The sequence below is a fragment of the Dasypus novemcinctus genome, chromosome 4 (assembly GCF_030445035.2).
Source record: "Dasypus novemcinctus isolate mDasNov1 chromosome 4, mDasNov1.1.hap2, whole genome shotgun sequence".
NCBI classification, from domain to species: Eukaryota; Metazoa; Chordata; class Mammalia; order Cingulata; family Dasypodidae; genus Dasypus; species Dasypus novemcinctus.
This window is the reverse complement of record NC_080676.1, coordinates 72,562,768-72,587,217: the sequence shown is the minus strand read 5'-3', so window position 1 is coordinate 72,587,217 and position 24,450 is coordinate 72,562,768. Positions and strand designations below refer to the sequence as shown.

Below are 24,450 nucleotides of genomic sequence, written 5' to 3'. Positions count from 1 at the left end.
CTGAGATGCCTGCTCTGCGCGAGCCGAGTGCTGAGTCGCTGAGCAGCTCACTCTCCATGTGACTGCAGTTTCCGTCCGTTCCTTCCGCAAGTGCTAAAATAATCTGATGCCCCAGAGAGAGGAGGCCCCGCAGCCCGCCGCCTGGGCTGCTCTCGAGGAGGCCGGAGCCCCTGCAGAGCCGCGCGCCTGGAGAGGATGCGCCCCGCCGAGCCGCCTGGGCCTGCGGGAGCCGTGAGTATTTCCTCCGTGGCGCCTCCCCGCGGGGCAGCCGCTCCCCTTCTCGAGGTGAGCGAGCCCGGGCGAGTTGGGGCGGTAGGAGTTCAGGGTCCTCGGGCCGCAGCTCGGGGCTGACGGGGAAGTTGTGGCTTGCTGCATCCAAGCTCCGGGCGGCCGTGCTCTCGAGCAGAGCTCTGACGTTGGTGGAGACAACGAGGGCTTAACGGTCCACCCTGGGTTTGATTTCGGAGCATGTGAGCAGGTCAGGAAACCTTTCCGAGTCTCAGTTTCCTCATCTGCGAAATGGGGACACAGTTGCCCTCTCTCCCGGGCTGGGTGACTGGATGGAATGAGAACCTTCGGTGAGCACTCAGGGTACTGAGTGCTTGGATCTCCTTTCCTGCCCCACAAAGTGGATTGATTAGACGAAGACGCAGAGGTTCGTTACGAGCAACAGCTATTTACAAATGCCTTCCATGTGCCGGGCGTTTTCAGCGCACTGGGGTTCAGGCATGAAGGAGACGGGCAAAGTCCCTTCCCCCACAGAGCATTTGTCTTTGGGAGACTCAGGAGGGTTGTACGGCTAGTAAGTGTCAGAGAGGGACTAGCCCTTCTGGCTCCTTGTCCAGTGCTCCTCAGGAGCACTCAGGGCTTCTCCCTGTGCATTCTAGAGGGTTCAGGATAAATCCCCACACACCCAGGACAGACAGGCTCCCTGCTGCTCTCGGGGTGGGGTGCTGCTGGGAGACGGTCAACACGTGCCTGGCTGTGGCTGGGACAGGAGGAGGCTGAGGCAGGGGCCTAGGAAAGGAGACCCTGGACAGGGCTGGCCCCAGGGGCTGCCCTCCCAGGGCGGGTGAGGGAACCATAGTGGAGATTTCTTCCTTGATGGGTCCAAGCTGTTAGATGTCTGGGTGGTAGAAACATTTGGAGTTTCTGGGTCTGGCCCGCCACGATTTCCTGTGCCCTCTTCAGCTACTGGCAGCATCACACAGCCTGTCCCCTTGGATGTGGGTGGTTTGCTGGGTGGTACAGCCCTGAGTCTCCTTGATGTTCCTCATAAGCCTCATAGATTTGTACATGTTTCTCTGAGAATTACCACAGGGAATTACAGAATCATGGGCCCAGAGAAAAACCTCAACTCTTGCCTTTAGGTCAAACAAACAAACAAACAAAACCCTGCTTCATCAAGTGGGAATGTTCATCTAATGAGTGCCCTCATGGGAACTTTGTGAAAACTCTCTCAGTTCTTAAGCCTGTTATCGAAGAACGAGAACCTCCCAGATAGACAGACAACAAACTCCCAGTGTCTTTGTTCTGGGTGTTAGCAACGCATTGCTCTTTGGTCTTCTTGACTTTTGTAGTGTGTACTGGTTAGAACCTCCTTTCTGGCTGCAGTGTGCACCCACAGCCCAAGGTGTAAACCCTGTATGGACAACTAGATGTGTCTCCCATCTACATTATAAACACATAATTTAGAGGGAAGATGGACTTTCAGTCATGGCTGGAAAGCATACTTTCTCAGGACATGCTTATCTGTAATATAATCACAGTTGCCTATGCTCACTGATTTATCATTTTAAAAATTGTAATTTATAATGATGTGTCTTAGCAGGGAAAAAATAATTCATAATTTTTTCACCTTTGCTAGAACTTATTATATTCCCTTGCCCAATGAACTATTGCTCTCAACTTTATCATCAAACAAATGTCATGTACTCACTGTGTGTGGGGCCCTAAGCTAGGTTAGGTGATAATCTCTGAAAGCTCAGAAAAGTGAAAAGAGGGGAAAGAACATTGATGCTTGAATCTCATAAACCCTCAAAAGCAACTATAAACCTGAGTACAGGGTTATGTTAGATAAGATTCTTTTGGTTGCAAGGGGCAAAAAGACAACTCAAATTGGCTTCAGCAAAAAAGGAAAAAAGGGTCTTGTTGGTTCAAATAACTGAAAAGTAGATGGGTAATAGCTTCAGGTATGGCTGGATCTAGGTGCTCAAACATCATTGCTCAAACAACACTTACTCTGTTCCTCAACTTTGCTTTGCCTACTTTCATTATCAGGCAGGCTCTAACTGGGTGGTGAAGATGGCTGCCGGCAGCTCTAAGCTCATATCTCACCAGTTTGACATCTGAAGAAGGAAGAGAGAGCCTCTTTTTCAATAATTCTTGCAACCATCCATGGATTGATTCTCGTGGGCCTGGCTTCTGTGATGAACCAATCACTGTGGTTAGGCGAATAGCAGGCTCTGATGGGTCAATCCTGGTTCATAGGCCCACCCCTGGACCTATAAATTGGGGGTCAGACCCAAGCGAACATGGACCAAGAAAGGAAGGGGTCGGTTTCCCTAAACGGAAATTGCATTCCTTTTACCAAAAGGAGGAGATATGAATGTGTGTTAGCAATACCAACCAATTTCCAGAGCAAATGGTGTCGGGGGACTGGGTGCTGAAACCAAACCACATGTGTCTTTTCTTACTTTAATGCATGGGTGATTTCCAGCCCCAGCCAAGAACTTTTCACCACTGCCTTTAAGAAAAATAAGAATCGGAGAAGGGATTTTTCCTCAGTAGACAGCACTTGGGGACTCTCCTTTTTCCCTGGCCTTCTCAAGCAGGACCTAAGTGTCTGAGGCAGCCCAGCACCCTCAGTGCCCAGCAGGGGCTCATCTTGGGGTAAACATTGTGTGCTCCCAATAACCCATTTTAGTCCTCACACCCTATTGTCCTCCCTGTTGTCACTCACTCCTCCCCTGGTCCAGCCTTGACCCACTGGGTCTTTCCTGTCTTTTAGTGTCTCCCCTTAATGGTCCCGCCAGATGCCAAGGCTGGGCTCTCTTCCTGTCTGCAGGGTCAGTGGTGGGTGGGGCCCTTTGCTTCCTGGCCCTGGGCCACCTCCTTCAACTGGAGGCACATTATTGATCTTCCCGCTGCCCACCTGGCACCCTGAGAGCTCTTCAAGGGACTCCTTCCTTGGCCTTTCTCTTGTTCTAAGTCTTGTGCCTTCCTCAGGTCCTGAAACAGAAGCTTCCATTTTAGCTAATGATCCTGGCTTCTTTTTGCCTTCTAAGTCCTCAAGTTTTCTAGGCTCTCAAGCCCCTTTTTCAGAACCTCTAATAGGCTCTCATCTTAATAGGTCCACCCCCTCGTGGACCCAGGTGGGAGGTCCAGCATATGAACCTGTCTGGGAGGGGTAGACAGCAAGTGAGTGTCAGCTGGGGTGTATAGGTATGTATTTGTTGGTTAACCATTACCCCACGGGTCCTTGCCCCAGTTGCCTGGCCCCTCCTTGGACCTCTCAGCACTTTCTCCACAATACAGCAAACCAGAGTTACACTGACCAGCAGGGGCCTCTAAGACTCTGCTTCTAATGCCAATGTCCCTCTGGTCACTCAGTGCTTGTGCTATGCAGGTGTCTGATATTTTAAATGGCACTCCTTACCATCCTGAATTACACCATGGAAACTTTATTATTTTTCATTGCTGCATATACATATACCTACTAAAGAGTACTACATTAAAGAGTATATCAGTCATATACACTTCGTATAAGGTGCTTTTTTCCTAATTTTGACTAAAGTGGTGGCTGTCAAATATTATTTTTTCCCAGTACAGAAACATTTTTTTCCAAATAAAAATAGGTAACTTTGCAATCTCAGGATGCTCTTCCATTAGATTGACCCAGAAGATTGGAAATGTAGGGACATTTCTTCAAAAGTTAAATTAGCTGATATGCACTTTAAAGTATTTAGGGGGAAGTATATTAATGGGTGCAATTTATTTTGAAATGCATCAAAACATAAGATGCACTGAAGGACAGATAGAGGATGGATAGATATATTGTAAAGGAAATGTAATACAATGTTAATAATAGAATCTAGATCATGGGTATACCACAAATCATTGTTAAATTCTTTCAACTATGCTGTATGCTCACATTTTTTCATAATAAAATGTCAAGGAAAAGTTAACATTCCTTTTCATAAACATAAAAACCAAATAATAAGCACCCCCAAACTTCGATAGGAGCTGTAACTACCTATAGTATGCTGTCATATCATATGGATTATTATTCAATTGAAATATTAGTCTGGGGTGAGGAGGTCACACAAGCAGTGGGCCTTGAAGGATGAATAGGCATTTGATGAAGACCAGAGAAAGGGCCATAGAGGAAAAAGAATGTGAAAGTGTGTGATTTAACCAAGGAGAGCAAGAATCCCAGGGTGGTTACAACTTGTGGTATTCAGGTTGAGTTGATGCTGTACTCACAGACCTACATTTGAACTCCAGCCCTAACTCTCTCTAGTTACATGACCTAAAGGTTACTTAACCTTTGTGACTTAATTTACCGTGTATAACACGAGGATGATAATATTTACCTGCTAGGTTTTTGTGATGAGTATTACATGTAAAGTGCCTGGCATAGCACGTCTTCCAAGGTGAGCACTCAATAAACATTAGCTATTACAGCTCTGAGCCTGGAAAGCAATCTGGGTGCCATCAGGCTTTGATCCCACTGAGTATCCCACTGAGCTAATCAGTTATCAGGAATTCATATTGTTCCATTCTCAGCATTCTTTCTTATGGAGACCAAGAGAGAAATATAATTTCATTCTTATCTCACTCTATGCAAAAACTCTCAGTTATCACTTATAATCTTTGCCCACAGTCTCCCACACACTCTGGATGATCTTGCCTCCCCTAAGTGCCTGAAGGTCCACGCCCTGGTCCACACTCTGCAGCTCACAAGGGTGGAGGAAGGTGCTGCGGCTCCCCCATTTTATTTATTTAAACATCAGCTCCCAGTTTGCACAGCAAAACTCCCCTTTCCCCTTAATTCTGACACCTACCCCATCTCACCATAGAAAATCTCTACCTCTTATGGGGATATCCTTGCAGGCCTTAGAGGAATTAGTGGAGGTCCCTCCCCTGCACTTGGAAAAAAGTCCACAACCTTCCCTTATATTGAAAGAACATTCTCACACTTTACTCATTCATTCTTGACCCAACCCTGTGAGGTAGGGGAGGCAGGTATTATTGTGACCCGTGGCCACCACTGGAGTGAGGAGACAGACTTGGGCCAGGTGCCCTCCACGCAGTCCAGGTTCCTTTCCTCCACACAGGTCTTATCTGTTTCCTCTTGTCAAGAAGGATGGTGTTGAAAGAAGGTGATGAAAGAAGGAACACTGAAGGTCTAAGGGAATGCATTGTTGGTTGGGTGCCACATACATGATGCACATCATTTACATACAAAGTTGAGGCCAGGGACCCTCTACTAGCTGTGCCCTAGCAAGGTGTTAACTCCTCAGTGGGGGACAGATTTGCATTTTAAGACCTGTGGCCATGGAATGAATGACCTCTGTCGGTTCTAAAGGGCTGACCCCAACCACAAAGAGAAACAGGTTGACTCATCTGTGGCCCTGAGGACATGAGGTCTGAGCAGTTAGTGCTTCAATTGGGGCTCTACCCACCGGCTGCCTGGAGTTCCACAGGAAGAGCCAAGGGGAAGAAGCCCACCTGTGGTCCTTAAACCTCCATCCTGGAGGTGGCAGGGCCTCAGCTGCTGGCACACAGGCTCTTCTTCCATGCCCTGGCAAGCTTCATAACCTGCATCTCAGAAAGTTCACAGCAGGGGAAGAACCCTGGTGACAGGTGGGCTAGGCTCAGGTGGGAACAGGAGATCTGTATTTTTAACAATGCATCTTATATTTTGATGCTTGGGAACCATCCCTCTACCTTCCCTGTGGCACTTTGTCCATATCATTTTCTTTCCCTGGGCTGGGTGTTCTCACCTCCAAAATGGGGGAGGTAATTTCTTCAGAAATGCTACAATTCTTCTCAAAAGGATGGCCAGTTAATAAATTCAAATTAATGCCTGTAAATCCAGAACATCTCTAACAGGAGAAAAAAAAAAAGATCTCTTAAAACATTAAAAAAAATTGAATTAATGTGCTAGAAGGGTCACATGTAACAGAATAGTCAATTGTCAAGCAAATTCTCCAGACCACACATTCAAGGAGCGTTTCAAGAAATTCAAATTATACAACTCACTTATTTGTCCAGTCTTAGAGAGAGATCTGAGTACTAAAGGCAGATGTAAAGAGGCTCTAATAGTTCAGTGAGCTGCTTACAAAGCAGTGAACTCCCCATTCCTGGGAGTGTTTAAGTACAGGTAGGTTGACACCTGTCAGGGACCAGGGACACTGTAATGACAAAGGCTATTTTTTGAACACTCTTTTATTAATGTAGCAACAACCTTGCACTGCAGGTATTATTATTTCCATTTTACTGGGGAGGAAATTGAGGCTGAGAAGTTCAGCGGCATACTCAAGGTTGGAGCCAGGCTTTGAACCCGTTCCATTTGTCCCCTTAGCCAGGCTGTGCCTTCACCCTGTAGAGCAGGGGTTCTTAACCGGGGCCGGTGAGCGTAAATTTAAATAAATAAATAAATAACCGAAAAACATTATTCTTGGGGCGTGTTAGCGCAGGCGTGATATATTTATTAAATAACACATAATATAGTGTGGACTTAGTAAGGGCTCCATGGTTTTTACCTAACCAGGAAAGGGGTCTTGAAACAAAACAGCGTAAGAACCTCTGCTTTAAAGCCACTTTTTAAGGGCTGTGCTGTAAACATGCAACCCTAAATCTAAACCCCCTTGATCCTAAAGAAAAGTGATATCTATAATAAAATTCATTTAAATAATTAATCAATGATATTATTTTTCCATCAGCTCTGAACATAATCATTTTAAGCACACTCACAATAATTTTCATTTTAAGTAATAATAAATTCTCTATTTCATTATGGCTCTGATTATGACATGTGTGTTAATTTTTACGTGATAAGAAGTTGGCTATTCTTTTAAAGCTTGTGTTAGTAAAATTATTGAAGTTCATTATTGGAAAATTAGAAAATGCAAAGAAGCAAAAATACAGATATGAAAAAAGTAAATATCAAGTGTAACTTCCTCCACTGTCGAGACTCTGGTCTGTACCCTTTCAAGCGTTTTCTATGCCCATGAAGAAACATGCATATTTTTAAAGCAATATTGGAATAATACTATACATTTTGTTTTACCCTTTCCTTTATAACATTTTATTATAAACATCTTTTTCTGTCAATAAATGTATTTCTACCACAGCTTTTTTGATTGCAGAACACTGTTCCTATATATATTTGTATCAAAATTTATTTAACCAATCCTTCCATTTTTGGATTTTTAGATGGTTTCCTTTTTAATATTATTTTTACTGATGTTGCAATGGATATTCTTGTAAAAATACTTTTAACCACATTTAATTCCTTAGGGTAAATCTCTAGAAGTTTTCAAGGTCTTTGATAAGTTGTGCTAAATTGTCCATTTAGAAAAAGTGTGCCAATTTTCTCTCCCACCTGCAGGGTATAAGACAATTCCTAGGGGGAGAAAAACCTCAAATGCCATTGAATTGCATTTTAACAAATTCATTGTTAAGGAGAAGTCAGAGAAGCAGATCCTGAGAAATCAATTAACACATCACAATTCTAAATGTGCCTTTACCCCAATCCTCAATTTTTTGATGCATCCACCACTGAATACTGATTATTTGCAAAATATAAGAATGTATTAATTCACCAAAGAATACAACCAGATCTTCATGTTTAAAGTTATTCTTTATGTAATCCAAAATCATAATGAAAAAATCTTTGGATTTAAAAGTACATATTGTGGGAAACGGACTTGGCCCAGTGGTTAGGGCGTCTGTCTACCACATGGGAGGTCCGCGGTTCAAACCCCGGGCTCCTTGACCCATGTGGAGCTGGCCCACATGCATTGCTGATGCACACAAGGAGTGCTGTGCCACACAGGGGTGTCCCCGTGTAGGGGAGCCCCATGTGCAAAGAGTGCGCCCCGTAAGTAGAGCCGCCCAGCGTGAAAGAAAGTTCAGCCTGCCCACAAATGGCGCCACACACACGGAGAGCTGACACAAGGTGAGGCAACAAAAAGAAACACAGATTCCTGTGCCGCTGACAACAACAGAAGAGGACAAAGTAGATGACGCAGCAAATAGACACAGAGAACAGACAACTGGGGTGGGGGGAGGGGGGAAAGGGGAGACAAATAAATAAATAAATAACCCTTTAAAAATAAATAAATAAAAGTACACATTGTGCAGGGAGCCAGTGTAGCTCAGTGGTTGAGCACCAGCTTCATATCTATGAGATCCCAGGTTCAATCCCTGGTACCTCCTAAAAAAAGAAAAGTACACATTGTGGAAATTTCTCCAAAGGAGATATAAAAATGGCCAAAAAACACATGGAAATATATTCAACATCACTAGTCATTAGGGAAATGCAAATCTAAACCACAATGAGATATCACTTAATATCCACTAGAATAGCTATAATAAAAGAGATTGGCAATAACAAATATTGTCAAGGTTGTGGAGAAATTGGAACCCTCGTACATTGCAGATGGGGATGTAAAAGTGTGCAGCCAGTGCAGCTAGTTTGGAAAGCAGTTTGGCAGTTCCTTAAAGTTAAGAAGAGTTACCAAATGACCCAGCAATTTCACTCCTCAGTATATATTCAAGAGAATTGGAAAACATATGTCCCCAGAAATCTTGTTCTTGAATGTTCATAATAGCTAAAAATTGGAAACAACCCAACTGGCTATTAAGTGATGAATTAATGGATTAACAAAGTATGGTACATCTATATAATGGAATATTATCCCACCATAAGAAGGAATGAAGTTCTGACACATGCTACAACATGGATGAAACTTGTTAACATTATGCAAAATGAAAGAAGTCACATATTGTATGATTCCATTTATATGAAATATCCAGAATAGGCAAATCTATAGATACAGAAAGATTAGTGGTTACCTAGATCTGGGAGAGTTGGGGGTGAATGGAGACTGACTAGCTGGTTGGTGGTTCTTGACTGTGGAATGCACTTTTTTGAAAATTACACTCCTGGATTCAGATTCCAGCCATTTTCTCTAATTTTCAGGTAGCTTCATAAAGTTCACACATGCTTTTTTTGAAATAATGTTAAATTTTGTTCTTTGCATTTAAGCGTATTAAGAAGCCCAAGTCTCATTTTAGTTGGGTTCTTTTTGTTGCCAGGATGATAAATTTAGACCAGGTGATGGTGTAGTGGTTACCATAAGAAAACATGAAACTTGGAAATGGAGCTAGCCTGTAAAGAGCCATCAGGGACTCTGGGAGCCTTAGAACCCTTTCCCACTACCCTTGCTTCCTGCCTGCATGGTCCACCCTTTTGCCATTCTTCTTGTTCTGTTTTCTCTGATCTCTGCTCTCTCTTGACTGTTTTAATCTTTTCTGTCCAAATGCCTTATTTTCTATCTCAGCTTCTGCTTCCTCCTGGCATGATCAACTCTACCTTCTCTCTATGGACTCCTTAGTCCCAGTTTCCACTGCTAATTACCTAGTTCTCGCCCTTGTCTCTTTCACCAGGGACACTCAGAGAGTGCTGGTCCCAAGTAAGGACTGGCCTCTGGTTGGTCAGGTGCTCCCAGCAGATTCTGACAAGATAGTCATGAGGAGGTCCTGTGATCCTCCTGAGGGGCCGTGGCGTGGTGGCTAGAGCAATCCACCTGGACAGTGGAAGTTACACTAGTGCATCAGCCGTATTTCCTGAGCCACAACTGGGACACATGAGCTAACAGTTATGTCTCCTCTCAGGTGTGAGAAGCAGTGTAAAGCTCTAGCTTGAATACCACAATGTTAGAATTTTCAGGAAATGTTTAAGATGTATGTGTAGGTACATTTTTAACTTAACATATGTTTTCTGAGCACCTTTCTGAGAAGAAAATTTGAGGCAAATGCTTACCTTATTTTCCCCCTTTCCCATTTAGGAACGCCAACATTTATTTCATTTTTCCCAGTTTTTTCTTTTGAAAATTTTCAAATTTACAAAAAAGTTTAAAAGAAAGTAATATGCTAAGTTTATCAATTGGTATTATAATATTTTGCTTTAACTCTCTTTCTCCCTTTATTGAGCTATTTGAAAGCAGGTTATGTAAATTGTAAACATCATAGCACATACCCCAGAAGTATTTCAGCACGCATTTCCTAATAATAAGGAACTTTTCTACATAACCACAGCACCATTATCATATCTAAGAAAACTAGCAATAATCTGATAATATCATCTGTACACATCATTTGAACACACATTTGATACATATTTAAATTTCCCCAGTTGTCTTAAAATTTTCCTTTAGAGCTTTTTTATTTAAAATTTATTGAAGTATATCATTCATACATGAATATACATAAACAATAAGTATATATTAAAAGTTGGGAACTTATAAAACAAACATGCATGGCATCATATAGTGCTCACATACATCACCCCACCAATACTTTGCATTGTTGTGAAACATTTGTAACAAATTATAAAAGAGCATTGTCAAAGTATTACTACTAACTAGAGTAAGTATCTTATATTTGGTGTATTTTTCTCCCAACTCACCCTAATTTTTTTATTGTTCAAAAACTATACAGTTTATCTCAAGTGTACAATCCGTGTCATCTGGTATAATCGCAGAGTTGTACATTCATCACTAAACATTTACAAAAAACTTTTTACCAATTCTGCACAGGTTAACCTCAGCTTTCCATTCTCTAACCACCTTCTATTCTCTGGTGACTTATAATCTAGCTATTAACTCCATGAGTTTGCTCATTCTATTTAGTTCATAATAGCAAAACCATACAATATTTGTGCTTTTGTGCTTGACTTGCTTTACTCAACATTATGTCCTCCAGGTTCATCCATGTTGTCATACTTCACAACTTCATTTCTTCCTGCAGCTGAATAATATTCCATCGTGTGTATATACCACAGTTTATCCATTCATCAGGTGATGAACACTTGGGTTGTTTCCATCTTTTGGCAATTGTGAATAATGCCACTCTGAATATCAGTATGCAGATATCTGTTCATGTACCTGCTCTCAGTTCTTCTAAGTATATACCTAGGAGTGGTATTGCCAGGTCACATGGTGGATTTATATTTAACTTGCTTAGGAACCACCAAACAGTCCTCCATAGTGGCTGTACTAGTTTACATTCCCACCAACAGTGAATAAGTATTCCTATCTCTCTACATCCCCTCTAACACTTGTAGTTTTGTTTGTTTTTTTCAATAGTTGCCATTCTAGTAGGTGTGATTTGCATTTGATTTGATTTGATTTGCATTTCCCTAATAGCCAGTGATGTTGAACATTTTTTCATGTGTTTCTTCATCATTTGTATTTTTTCTTTAGAAGAAAAGTCTATTCAAGTCTTTTGCCCATTTTTTAATTGGGTCATTTGTCTCTTTATTGTTGAGTTGTAGGGTTTCTTTATATATCATGGATGTTAGATCCTTGTTGGATGTGTGATTTCCAAATATTTTCTCCCTTTGAGTAGGCTGCCTTTTTACCCTCTTCACAAGTCCTTTGAGGTGTAGAAGTCTTTAATTTTAAGGTCCTATTTATCTATTTTTTCTTTTGTTGCTTGTGCTTTGGGTATAAGGTTTAAGAGACCTTCACCTACTACAAGGTCTTGTAGATATTTCCCTACATTATCTTCTAGGACTTTTATGGTCCTGACTTTTATGTTTAGGTTTTTGACCCATTTTGAGTTTATAGGGGTCCTCTTTCATTCTTTTGGTTATGGATATCCGTTTCTCTCAGCACCATTTGTTGAAGTGGCTGTTTCTGTTCTTTATTATCTATTTTCTGTGGTCAATGACTAGCTGGCCTTCCCTTTCTCCCAGGATCGCAAGTGGGATGTATGCTTTTATTCTCAACACAGTCCACTCCCTTTCTCCTCGAGCCCTGTCTAGTCCCGGGCCCTCTGTGTTCATGAGTGTAAGCATCACACTTTTTATACCCTGCCCTCATTCCCTCCCTCCCGGCCAATCTGTAAGTATTTGTTTCTAAGGCACAATACCTCTGATAGCTATCTACCTTCTCCACAAGACCTCTTTCTTTAAAGTTTTTTCCAGCTTATCTGGTTATTTTGAGGAGAAAATTCTCAATTACATGCTAATATATGTATGACACTCACACTTGTCTTTACACTTCCTAATAGCTCCTGTTGCAAAGAGGTTGCCATCTCTGCTCTGGCAGCAGCTGCTATGGTAGTAGCAGTTGCAGGGGGAGGGGGAAAGTGGTAGCAAAAAAAGACAATCACTGTTGCCTGAATAATATTTCCAATATTCAAGGCACCCCTGAATTTTAGAAATCCAGTATCCTTTGCTAAAAACAAAACAAACAAAAAAGCTACAAAACGAAAACAAAATTCGGGTCAGAGTTACTTCTTCATATTCCCAAACTTTTAAAGTATGAGACCAGGGACCTTTCCATGGACAAAAATGCTTTGAATTGACCCTTACCTGATCGTATCAGCTACATAAGACATATTCTGGGGAGCAGGTGTAGCTCACCAGTTTGAGCGCCTGCTTCCCATGTATGAGGTCCCAGGTTCAATCCCCAGTACCTCCTAAAAAAAAGATATTATCATTACATAATGACAGAAAGCCACTCAGAGTTCAGTAACCCTTAAAAAAGAATTTATATTATATTAATACAGGCAAATCTACATACATTTGAAAAAAGTTCTATATGTATTTGTCAAAGGCTATGTGAAAAATAGAGATGCTGCACACTCCTGAACTGTTGTGACCCTTGTGATAATTGGACGTGGAAATTTTAGGATTCCAGGAAACAAAGACCAGATTTCACTCACCCTTTAGTCCCTGTCCATTGCAAAAGCAGAGTATTACCCACATGTTCCCTTCACTGAAGCTATTCCTTGACCTACATACGGCCATCTTCACCTGTCCAAGCAGTCTTGGGCTCAAGCCTAGGGTGGCCTGGAGTGGATGTGGAGGTGCTGCGTCTGCTTACGGCCCAGCCTCTGCCAGCAGGAAGGGGGGAGAGGGACCTGTTCCAAAAGGGGTAAATGTTCTCATCCCTTTTATTGTTTCGCATAGTCCATATTGTTTCACATAGTCACTCAGTCTTCATTTTTTTGGGCCAATGGAGTACGAGTTTCTCGTGTGTGTGTGTGTGTGTGTGTGTGTGTGTGTAAACAGAAAAATCAAACAAGTATGATTTCTAAAACAAAGGGGAACTTCTGCAGCTGGTAGGCACATACTTCGCTGTTAGCCTTCTCTTGTTTCAGAATCCAGTCTCTGTTCATGTTGTTTTTATCAAGTGAGTCTATTTTAGCCATTTATGAATTGATCAAGTTTAGAGGGGGAAATGCCAGACAAAAAGCCATACTGCATTTCTGCCTAAAAAGGAACACTAATTCTTTATAGACAAGGGATAGATATTTGGTTGAATGACAAGTTTCCATGATAACCAATTAGAATGTGTAGCCTCGAGATTAATGGTTCCATGGGGGATCGCATTAAACATTTGAGGTACTAGTATTTCAAAGACTTCTTAAGAAAAACCGGCAAGGTCATTTTATGGTAACTGGATCCAAACAGGACAGTTAGAAGATACAAAAGCATAAATGCAACTTAAAGAGGACTTCACTCTAACATGAGGCAGAATTTATAATTTAACACCAATTCAAAAGTTTTACAGAATGTACTACAGAATCTGGTTCCCACCAGCAGTGTCTTATCCTTCAAAGCTTTTTGTTAATTGGAGGCTCACAGTCTCTGGTTTTAGCTATGATCACGGTAACTATGACTGAACAAAAGAGATATAGAGAGACCTTAAAAAAATTGTTAACTAAATCAAGGAATACAGGACTTATAGTCTCTATATAAACGAACATGGAACTTATCATTTTCTGCCTCCGCACTTAGAAGAGACACGTCAACCTTTTTACCTGGTTTAAGAAGAACTGATACAAACATTGTCTGTTAACGCCATCTGTTTCCATGTCTGGATCTCAGGTCTCACAGGTGTTTCCCCAAGGGTCACCCAGACCAAGAGGAGATGTGATATTTATTTAGACAGTACTTAGAACACACATTGATTTGTGGTTCCTCCCCATGGTCCACAATCATGAAGTGGGAACCATTGATTGAAATACTTTTAATTATAATGAAGAGAGTTTCCAGGTTGTGTCATTTAAATGATTAATGCCATACTGCCATGTGTGCTCTCCCTCAAAAATTTTTTCCATTCGCTTCACTTTTCTCCACCAAAAATGTATATACGATGAGCAACATTTGGCTTAAAAAACAGGTGTGTTTTTCAGAAGTAAAGTGGGAAAGTTACTTATTTGCACACTCAAGCTTGGGTGCTCTCTTATAGCTAGAGATGCTGTTGGGTGGTCCTCACCCAGCTGAGGATGAGTGCAGGTGGAGAGGAAGCAGCCCCAGGCACAAGGGGTGGGGAGCTGTTACGGGATTTTCCTGTGAGCTATGACATCCAAACTGTTTGTCTTGAACTCTTTGCAGTGCCATGGCTCTGCAGAAGCTTTCTGCAATTATACCCTCCAGGAAGATGGTTTCTCAACCTGAATGGCTAGTATTTTGAAAGTCTTTTCTTTCTTTTCAGAGCCTTTTCATACATTTTTCTCTAGTACTCTTCAAAGCCACCCTCCTGTGCATTATTCAGCAAGGTCCAACCAAGAAACAAAACCACCACATTACTTAAAACAGAGGAAATTTAATGGAGGAGACTGGCTACACGTATGGTGGAAGAGGCTGAGAAGCCAACCAGAGAATAAGACAGTCAAGCCAGAGATTAGCAACTAGAGGAAGCAGCTACTTCCCCTCGGTGTTGGGGGTGGGGCTGGGGAGGGGGAGATAAAAAGAGGAGGTGGTTTTATCAGAGCTTAGGGACCATGGTCATCAGAAGCTCCAGGAGGTCTCTGTCCGAGGCAAAGGGAGGGAGAGAAATATCCTGGCTGGTCTCCTTCTGCTTTCTAATCTTCCCTTAGTGCCAAGCCTTGACCAAACCAGCTGGAGGCCTGCTGACCCCTGGGGTCTGGAAAACAGCCTTCAGAAGTCAGCCCCCTTTACAGAGCAGAAGGGGTAAAGGGAAGGCAAGCATCTGGGGACAAACAGTCCTCTACTAGCATAGTCATCTGTTACTAGGATTAGCCTTGTTCTGAAATAGCTCTCCTATAGTAGGTGTGATCATTGAATGTATTAGTGTAGAATTTTCAGTCCAACCTTCCTGCATATCTTTTACACATTTAGTTGGTTTAATGGTATATTCATCTTTCCAGCCAAATTATTCATTCTTTTTCCTGCCTTCTGTACTGTTGAATTATCTTGGAGATTATGCATAGGAGTAGGAATCACTCAACCTGTTCATTGGTGTTTAGAACTCATAAATAATAATTACATGATTAACTACAATCACAGATAATGAACTACTTTCACATATATTATCCTATTTGATCCTCATAAAACCTCTCTGAATATTTATTATTATTCCCATTTTGTAGAAAAATAATCTAGTCTGGAGATTTTATGTGAATTGCTCAAGGCCAAAAAACAAATAATGGAGCCAGAATTCAAAGCCTGGACGGTCTGGTTCCAAATCACATAATCTTCCCATGATACCCTGCTGCCTCATGGGAGCTGCACACAGGCCACAGTAGAGTTTTTCTGGGCTGACTGGCTGCATATAGGAGGGAAGGAGAGGATATGTTTTAAATCTGCAAAAATATTCTTGGTGCTCCGGAAATTAAAATCACAGACCTGAGCGTTAAGTAACACCAGGTTTATCTAGCATTCCACTCTGAAGAGGTTATATTCTCTCAGAAGAAATTACACTCTTGCTCTGTACACGTCTGGATTCAGTACTTCAATGTATGGAGCTAGCTCTCCTAGAAGAGTGTCACATCAGCAGGCACCACCCCAGACCTGACAGAGACACCATCCCATCTCCCTGTCTCTCCTCAATATAATACAGGACACCCAGTGAAATTTAAATTTCACATGAACAAGGAATTTTTTTTTTCATATAAATATGCTCCAGATATTACAAGGGACCTATTCATGCCAAAATGTTATTTGTCATTTATCGGAAATTCCAGTTTAACTGGGCATCTTGTAATTTGCTAAATCTGGCAACCCTACCTCAAGGTGGGCAGTGAGCCCATGGTTTCAGGTGTGTGTGGTGGGCGGGGAAGGGTGTGCTGGGAGGATACTGAGGGTGGGAGTCCATATGTCTCTGCTTTGGCCATCTGTGCCCTGTGCAAGCCCATGAGGTGAAAATTCCAGCACAGGTGCAGAAGCAGAAAGGGGGTCTGGGAAGTGGATTCCCAGTGTCCAGCAAGAATTGCTATATTCTGAATTGGAGGTTTCCCCTGTGGTAAGCAGAGCTGACCTGGGCTTGAAGTGATGTTGCTTTACCTGCTTTCACTTAGCTTTTCATTGGTAAGTATTCAAATCTGTCCAGGAAGCTAAAATTAGCTTTCTAGATATGTAAACATATTTGAAGAAAGGAAAAGAGGAAGGGGCCCAAGATGGCCTAGATGTGCCAGGCAGAAAAGCCTGCAAGTTGCCTCTCTGGTGAATAGGTGAGGAGGTTGATGATCGTGTAGATGCTGCTGGCCAGGAGAAGACTGAAGAGCAGCTGCTGTGGTCCTACCTGGGTGGATGTCAAGGAGAGGATGGGGCAGATGGAATGCTGGGCTCAGGCACTTCCCTGTGATTCTGAGGAATGCAGGCCTGGAAGGAGATGCCACTCGGTAATGAACTCACCCAGCAAGTGGGTAGTCAATTCAACACTATCAGGGAGGGAAATTACAGGGCCCTTCTTAGAAACTCACCCTGGAGCTCAGGGCAGGTGGAAGTGGGGACCTGGGGCCTGCTCCAGCCCTGCCACGGAGAAGCTGCGGAACCGTGGTTAAGTTGTCATTGCTGCGCCTTCGTATATTCCCTTGTGGGTCCGTCTCATTCTAAAATTCTGTTGGCACACATATAACTTTGAACCTTCTCGTGACTCCTGGTCTGTGTTCACTGATCAGGCAAGAGTGCTAATACCTACCCTTCGTCAATAATCTTTTCTATATCTGAAGATTGCCTTTTCAGTATCCCTTCAGGTCTCTTCACTTTTTTCCAGGCAGAACATCAAAATCCTTTCCTCAAAGGGCTACAGTTAAATAATTTAACCAGTGAGATCTACTCTTTCTAAAATCCTTAGGCCAGTGAGACCATGAGTGATTTTGTGGAGCCACCATTCATTTAACCAATATTTATTGAACGTATGCATCGGGCAGATGTGAGCTGTTGCGGGGAAAGCTTCAGCAAAACTACAGAGCGGGAAACTTCAGGTGACTTGAGACCTGGTTCCTGAAGTCCTTTGCTTTTCTCTTCTGTTGCTGGGCTCTTGGGAGTTTCCGTATTCAGCCATCTGTCCACGGTATGGCAGAAGCGAAAGGAAAATGAGTTCTTTTTGACAGGGAAAGGTTGAAAGTGTTGGCTAAATTGAAGCATATGAAGAATCTGCGGCTTTCCAGCTCCTCACAGCTGTGCACCTCCAGGGCCAGAGATAACTTGGGAACCGCTTTCTCCTGCGAGTGCCAGGCAGCCCCCTGGGAGGTCCTTCTCTGATTTGCCTCTTTTCTGCCCTCCGTCCACAGTGCTGCTCTTGAGATGGAGTTGCTGCCCCTTTGGCTGTGCCTGAGTTTTCACTTCTTGACAGTGGAATGGAGGAACAGAAGTGGAACAGTCACGGCAGCTTCCCAAGGGGGCTGCAAGTTGGTGAGTTTTCCCCTGGGAACCATGAGTTGTCTGTTGCTCCTATCCCGACAAGGTTCGATCCATTTGGAAAGTCGGATTGTCAGTCAAGGAAGGGAGGAAATGAGTCTGAATCACTCTGTGTCTACCTAGCACAGTGCCACGTGTAAGCAACTCTTTAACCTAAGATTCCTAAGATGATGCTTGGGAAAGGCCAGGCGGTCATTCCTCCCCCTGCCCCGCCCCCCTTGTTCATGCCTGCTAAGGACAGGAGACCGCAGAGGCCAGCCTAGGCCAGCCAGCTGAAACAACACCTTGTTGAAAATCTGAACGATTGGGTTCCACTAGTGGTATCCGAATCTCTGGGTGGGGCACATTAAAGTTGGAGAAGCTTTTGCAGAGTAGATGCCTGAGCGGGTACGGCCATCCTCTCCAGGGCTTTCAGCCTGTATGTGGAAACAGTCTTGGGTCCTAACAACTGAGTACATTTCTAGAAACTTTTTCCCCTTTGCCTATAATTCAATGATATCAAGAGTGCGCCTGAGAAACATACATTTATTTATTTTATTTATTTATTTTTATAGAAATGAAAGCTACTTTAATGAAAAAGGCAGGAATGAAGTCATTAAAGATAACAAAATACATATTAAATACAATTGCCATGTATTTCCTGATTAGTATCAGGTAAATTTCTAACCTATCCCAAATTCTGGTCTCAGAGAAAAAGGTCAGAGATAATTACAAGGAAGACAAAGAAAATTATCAAGTCTGTTTTCAAAACAATGAAATCCTTTGAGAAAATTGCTTTAGTCTTTCTTTTTATCAGAGATTTCTGATGGTTCTTTTGTTGGTAATCCATTCATTTTAGCACTCTCAGAGTCTACTTTGACTTTACTTTCATCATTGGATTCTTGTTTAAGTTTTTTGGGCCACATTCGGCTAACAAAAGGGGAAATCAGAGGTTATATGTATGGCTCCAGGAATTTTTTGTGGATCCAAAGCAGAACTGGAATGACATACAAGGAATGCACACCATTGTCCCAGGCTTGAGCTGCTCAACCGCAACCGCGAAGCCCAAAAGGAAAAGTCCGCACTTCCGGAGGGAGGGACAGAGAAACATACATTTAATAAACAGTCCTTGAGCCCAATAATATGTTAGGCACTAGGAAGACAAATTGGATGTCAGGGCTAAAACTTACTGTCAAGATGGTGTTCTTAAAGCTGATGACTCTTTAAAAATCAGCTGCCCTGGTTCTTAACCACTTTCAGTAACCTGTCACCACTAAGCTCTACACGGTATAACCGTAAGGTATAACCGTAACGAGCATGGACTCTGAAGCCAGACTGACCAGATTTAAATTCCAGCTGCACCAGTCCCTAGCCGGCGACACTGGGTGCTGCTCTGCACTTCAGTTTCCTCATCTGTAAACGACAGAGGTAATAGTAATACTTACCAAGAACACCATAACAATGAGACGTTACGATGATGAAGTGAGTTAATGTATGTAAAGCATTCAGAATGACAACTGGTATGTAGTCAGAGCTATGTATTTTATCTATTATTGTTGTGTCGCTGCAGCTGCTACACAGACTGCCACCATTCCCTTACAGGGGCAATAAAAATTTAACTATTCAGGGGCTACCAAGCACTGGAAGAAGAGAGAACAAAGTGTGAATTCTTTGACAGCCCTCGGGTTCAGGCTAGACTCCCTGCCTGACCCGTGGCTACTCTGGCAGGCAGGAGGAGGGGCTTGGCTGCCAGTAAGCTCCAAGAGGGGAATTCCTGTGTTTCTTGAATAGAGGGCTGAGTTCTAGAGTCGATCTAGAACTGCCCTTCGCCCCTCATTGCATTAACCGTGCAGTGCTGTCAACATGAAGTGGATGTAGAAAGGTTTTCTTGGGCCCTGAAAACCTTTTGCAGCACCTCGGTGAGGCGGTGGGGAATTACGGAGGTGTGACCCTGCGACTGCAGCAGCTGTGGTGAAACAGGGTCTCACAGCTCTAGGAAAGCCCCTAACCACAGCATTCTCCAGAGAGACCCTGTGCAGAGGGGAACAGCAATACTTACTCAAATAAAGAAATATTCTTTGCTTCTAGATGGGGAGATTCAATTTTGTAAAGATGTCAGTTCTCCCACAAATGAATCCATAATTGTGGTTCCAATCAAGATTCAAAGACTTCGTTTTCAGAGCGGCACAGGATGATGGAAGGAATTTGACACAATTCTGTGCATCTGGAAATTAGAAACAGACTCAAATGCCAAACAATAGAAGATTAATTTAATCATGCTATAATCATGCCAATGATCACAGCTAACATTTATTTAGCATTTATGTGCCTAGTTTTAGGTGTTTTACATAAACAATCACACTAAATCCTCACAAAAGGCCTATGAGAAAATTTCAAGTACAATTTCCGTTTTACAGATAGGGTAATGGAGGTCCTGAATGGGTAAGGTAATCAGCCCAAGGTCAAACATTTGATAAAAAGCAGAGCCTAGATTGGACCTCAGACTGGCCCTGGAACTTTTACTTTTAACCACTGTGCCATTCATCCATGAACTAACATACAGCTGCTAAAAACAATGTGATCAAATGTATTTGTATTGCAAAGGTAATACAATACAGGGGGAAAAAGTAGATTACTGAACAGTTTTTAGACTAGGGTCTTTTTTTTTTTGCTAAAAAAAAAAAGATAGGTAATATCGTAAAAAAAAAAAAAAAAAAAAAGTCCAGAAAGAGATAAACCAAAGGTTATCTCTGAGGGAAAGGCAAACGAGTTGAATTTTCAATATATTTCTATGATGTATCAAATTTTAATTACTAGAAGGCTTTATTTCAATAATTAGACAAAGAACTTGAGGCTCCAAGAGGTTGATTCCTTGCCCAGCCAGAGTCCAAAGCTAATAAATGGCAGAACCAAGAATCAGACTTGAAACCTGTGCTTCTTCCTCTCTATTGGGATTTTTCTCCCCTGTTCCATGACTCCTCTTGGCCCCTGGACTGGGCCCATAATTTTAGGCCATCTCTGGCTTTGTCTTACTGGCCAACCCATAGAAAGGAATGCCATTGCTCTTCCTCCTATCACTCAAAACTTTTCTGCTGGACACATAGCTGCCATCCAGTGACTGATTGTTTTTGCCCATCTTGCAAAACACTGGGCTGACAAAATCTCCAGAGGCCTGCGTGATTTCTGTAGTGACACCAGGGTCGCCCCATCTCTCCTGCCTTCTTGTTCTGCATAACCGCAGTAAAATGGTGTGAGGGAGAGTACTGAGAGGGCCCTTGGGAGCTCTGTGCTCTGGTCCCTGCTCTGCCATTGGCTCTTCCCTTCTTTCTGGACCTCACTTTACTTCTCTGTACAATTCGAAGTGGCAGTGAACCCCAAGGTCCCTTTAAGCTGTAATATTTATCAATGCAGAGTGTAAGGGAGCCTCCCAGACAAAATTACTTCTGGTGAAATGAAGATTTGGCAGCCCTGCTGGGTGTTCAGCAGTGGCTCTGTTGGAGGCACAGGTATTATGTAATAGTGGTAACAATGCAATCGGGACCATTGACCAAGTACCAGCTGTGTACCAGGCACTGTGCTGAGCTCTTGGTGGACATTCTCTCATTTAATTCTCACAAAACTCCTCTGAAGTAGGTACTATTTAATCTCCATTTGACAGTGGAAATAATAGACTTAGCTTCTATTATTTGCCCATGGTCACACAGAAAATAAGTGTCAGAGATGGGAATTCAAATCCAGACAGAGGCTGGGTCTTGTAGTTCAAACCAACCTGCAATTATAGTGGTCAGCTCTCAACACCAGACACACAGGTGTCCCAATCCTACTTGTAACACTGTCCTGTGTTTTAAATGAGGCCTGGAACTCAGCTCCTGGCTGACTATTTAACTGTGAAGTTAGAGAACAAAGAAATTTCCCCTTCATTCTACATGTTCCCATCCTATTTTAAAAATCATCATCTCTAGAGCCATATCCAGGGGTTGCGGGAACAATCCTATAAACGAACTCAGCCTCTCCCTCAGAGGCCTCCTCCCTGCTGACCAGTGTGTTTTTGGACCTAGGTGGGTGGAGTCGCTGACTGCCAAGGGAGACACCTTGCTTCAGTGCCCAGCAATCTGCCGCGCCATTCCCGGATGCTCATCCTGGATGCCAACCCTCTCAAGACCCTGTGGAATCATTCTCTCCTGCACTACCCTCTCCTGGAGAGCCTCAGTCTGCACAGCTGCCACCTGGAACGCATTGGCCACGGTGCCTTCCAGAAGCAATCCCACCTGCACAGCCTAGCTCTCGCCGACAACTCCCTCTCAGAGAACTACAAAGAGACAGCCACTGCTTTCCACTCTCTTCTGGGTCTGCAGAGGCTGGACTTGTCTGGAAATTCCCTAACGGAAGACATGGTGGCCCTCATGCTCCAGAACCTCTCTTCCCTGGAGTCGGTGTTCCTGGCAAGGAACACCATCATGAGGCTCGACGACTCAGTCTTTGAGGGCTTGGGGCACCTCAGGGAGCTGGATTTGCAGAGGAACTACATCTTTGAGATTGAGGGTGGCACTTTTGATGGCTTGACTGAGTTGAGACACCTCAACCTGGCCTATAACAACCTTCCTTGCATTGTGGACTTCGGCCTCACGCAGCTACAGTTCCTCAACGTCAGCTACAATGCCCTTGAATGGTTCCTGGCGTCCGGGGGAGAGGCTGCCTTTGAGCTGGAGATGCTGGACCTCTCTCACAATCAGCTGCTGTTCTTCCCACTCCTGCCCCAGTGCAGTAAGTTACACACCCTCCTGCTGCGGGACAACAACATGGGCTTCTACAGGGACCTGTACAACACCTCATCGCCTCAGGAGATGGTGGCCCAGTTCCTCCTTGTGGATGGCAACGTGACCAACATCACCACTGTCAATCTCTGGGAAGAGTTTGCCTCCAGCGACCTCTCTGATCTCCGCTTCCTGGATATGAGCCAGAACCAGTTTCAGTACCTGCCTGATGGCTTCTTAAAGAAAATGCCTTCCCTTTCCCACCTGAACCTCAACCAGAATTGCCTGATGACGCTCCACATCCAGGAGCATGAGCCCCCAGGAGCACTCACTGAGCTGGACCTGAGCCAAAACCAGCTGTCAGAGCTGCAGTTGGCTCCGGGGCTCACCAGCTGTCTCCAGAGCCTCCAGGTATTCAACCTGAGCTCCAACGAGCTCCTGGGTGTCCCCACGGGGCTTTTTGCTAGTGCCAGTAACATCACTACACTTGACATGAGCCACAATCAGATCTCACTGTGTCCCCGGCCAGCTCCCTTAGACTGGGTGGGTACCCCCAACTGTGTGGATTTCAGGAATATGACATCTTTGAGGAGCCTCTCTTTAGAGGGTTGTGGGCTTGGGGCCTTACAGGACTGTTCCTTCAAGGGGACTCCCCTCACTCACTTGGATCTGTCCAGCAACTGGGGGGTTCTGAGAGGGGGCATGGCCCCTCTCCGAGCTGTTGCCCCCACTTTGCAGGTCCTGTCTCTCGGGAACGTGGGCCTCAGTTCCAGCTTTGTGGAGTTGGACTTCTCTGAGTTTGGGAATCTGAAGGACTTGGATCTGTCGGGAAATTCCTTGACAAGTTTCCCAAGGTTCGGGGGCAGCCTGGCCCTGCAGACCCTGGATCTCCGCAGAAACTTGCTCACAGCCTTTTCCCAACGGGCAGTGTCTGGGCAGCTCATGAGGCTGCAGAGCATCTACCTCAGTCAGAATCCATATGACTGCTGTAGGGTGGAGGGCTGGGGGGCCCTGCAGCACCTGCAGATGCCACGAATCGCAGACTTGGAGATGGTTACTTGCAACCTGTCCTCCAGGGTAATCCGTGTGCTGGACCTGCCTGGCAGCAAGCCTCAGGACTGCAAGTGGGAGCAGGTGGACATGGGCTTGCTCTACCTCGTGCTCATTCTCCCCAGCTGCCTTACCCTGCTGGTGGCCTGCACTGTCATCTTCCTCACTTTTAAAAAACCCCTGCTTCAGGTCATCAAGACCCGCTGCCACTGGTCCTCCATATACTGACCCTGGCAACTGGAAGGGCACTTTCTCTGCTAGATTTCAAGATCTGAGGCAGAGATCAAGTCTGGTAAACTGAGGTTTCAATTAAATGAAAAATGTTTCCATCCCTTAGTCTCACAATTCTTTCCCTGTCATTATCATTTGTCACCATCATCCTGGTAAAATATTTATTAAGTCACATTCTATGAAAATAAAAGACAATGTGTCTCATAAATATTTTTTTAATCAAAGGTAGCCTGTGTGTTTTTCCTTTTTAAGTGTCCTGCAGTTTCACTTAGGTTAGTTTTTGGTCCCTTCCCTCAGTGACATCCATGTAGCTTATGAGAAAGGGCAGTGATTCAGTGATTGCTGATGGCGAAAACAACTCCAAGAGCATGCGCTATGAATGGTGAGAGTCTGCGCCTCAAGAATTCACCAGGGACAAGGATTTTCAAGCAGAGCTGAGGGATCTGGCAGGACATGAGAGCTCTTTCTTCCTGCCTCCATTGACTTGCTTTGCCACCGTGGTCAGAGTGGCCTGTGGCAGAC

General features: G+C 43.7%; 1 protein-coding gene across 2 annotated transcripts; it reads left to right on the top strand.

Moving 5' to 3' along the window:
- On the top strand, positions 1–24,152 carry NRROS (negative regulator of reactive oxygen species). 2 transcript variants are annotated; one of them, XM_004465874.5, is made up of 3 exons: positions 1–231; positions 17,788–17,908; positions 21,952–24,152. In XM_004465874.5, the coding sequence occupies exons 1-3, from the start codon at positions 107–109 to the stop codon at positions 23,923–23,925; spliced, it is 2,220 nt and encodes a 739-aa protein (XP_004465931.2). In that variant the 5' UTR covers positions 1–106; the 3' UTR covers positions 23,926–24,152. The 2 variants fall into 2 exon arrangements, with proteins under 2 accessions (XP_004465931.2, XP_004465932.2); XM_004465875.4 differs by having other exon boundaries at positions 193–285.
- The last annotated feature ends 298 nt before the right edge of the window (positions 24,153–24,450 follow it).

What these genes read in the sequence shown, in the direction of transcription:
- NRROS (XM_004465874.5), top strand. Translation starts at nt 107, where the DNA reads ATGCCCCAGAGAGAGGAGGCCCCGCAGCCCGCCGCCTGGGCTGCTCTC. An exon ending in CGCCTGGGCCTGCGGGAGCC is followed by an intron (nt 232 to 17,787) that starts GTGAGTATTTCC and finishes CTCCGTCCACAG; the next exon opens with TGCTGCTCTTGAGATGGAGT. An exon ending in CCCAAGGGGGCTGCAAGTTG is followed by an intron (nt 17,909 to 21,951) that starts GTGAGTTTTCCC and finishes TTTTGGACCTAG; the next exon opens with GTGGGTGGAGTCGCTGACTG.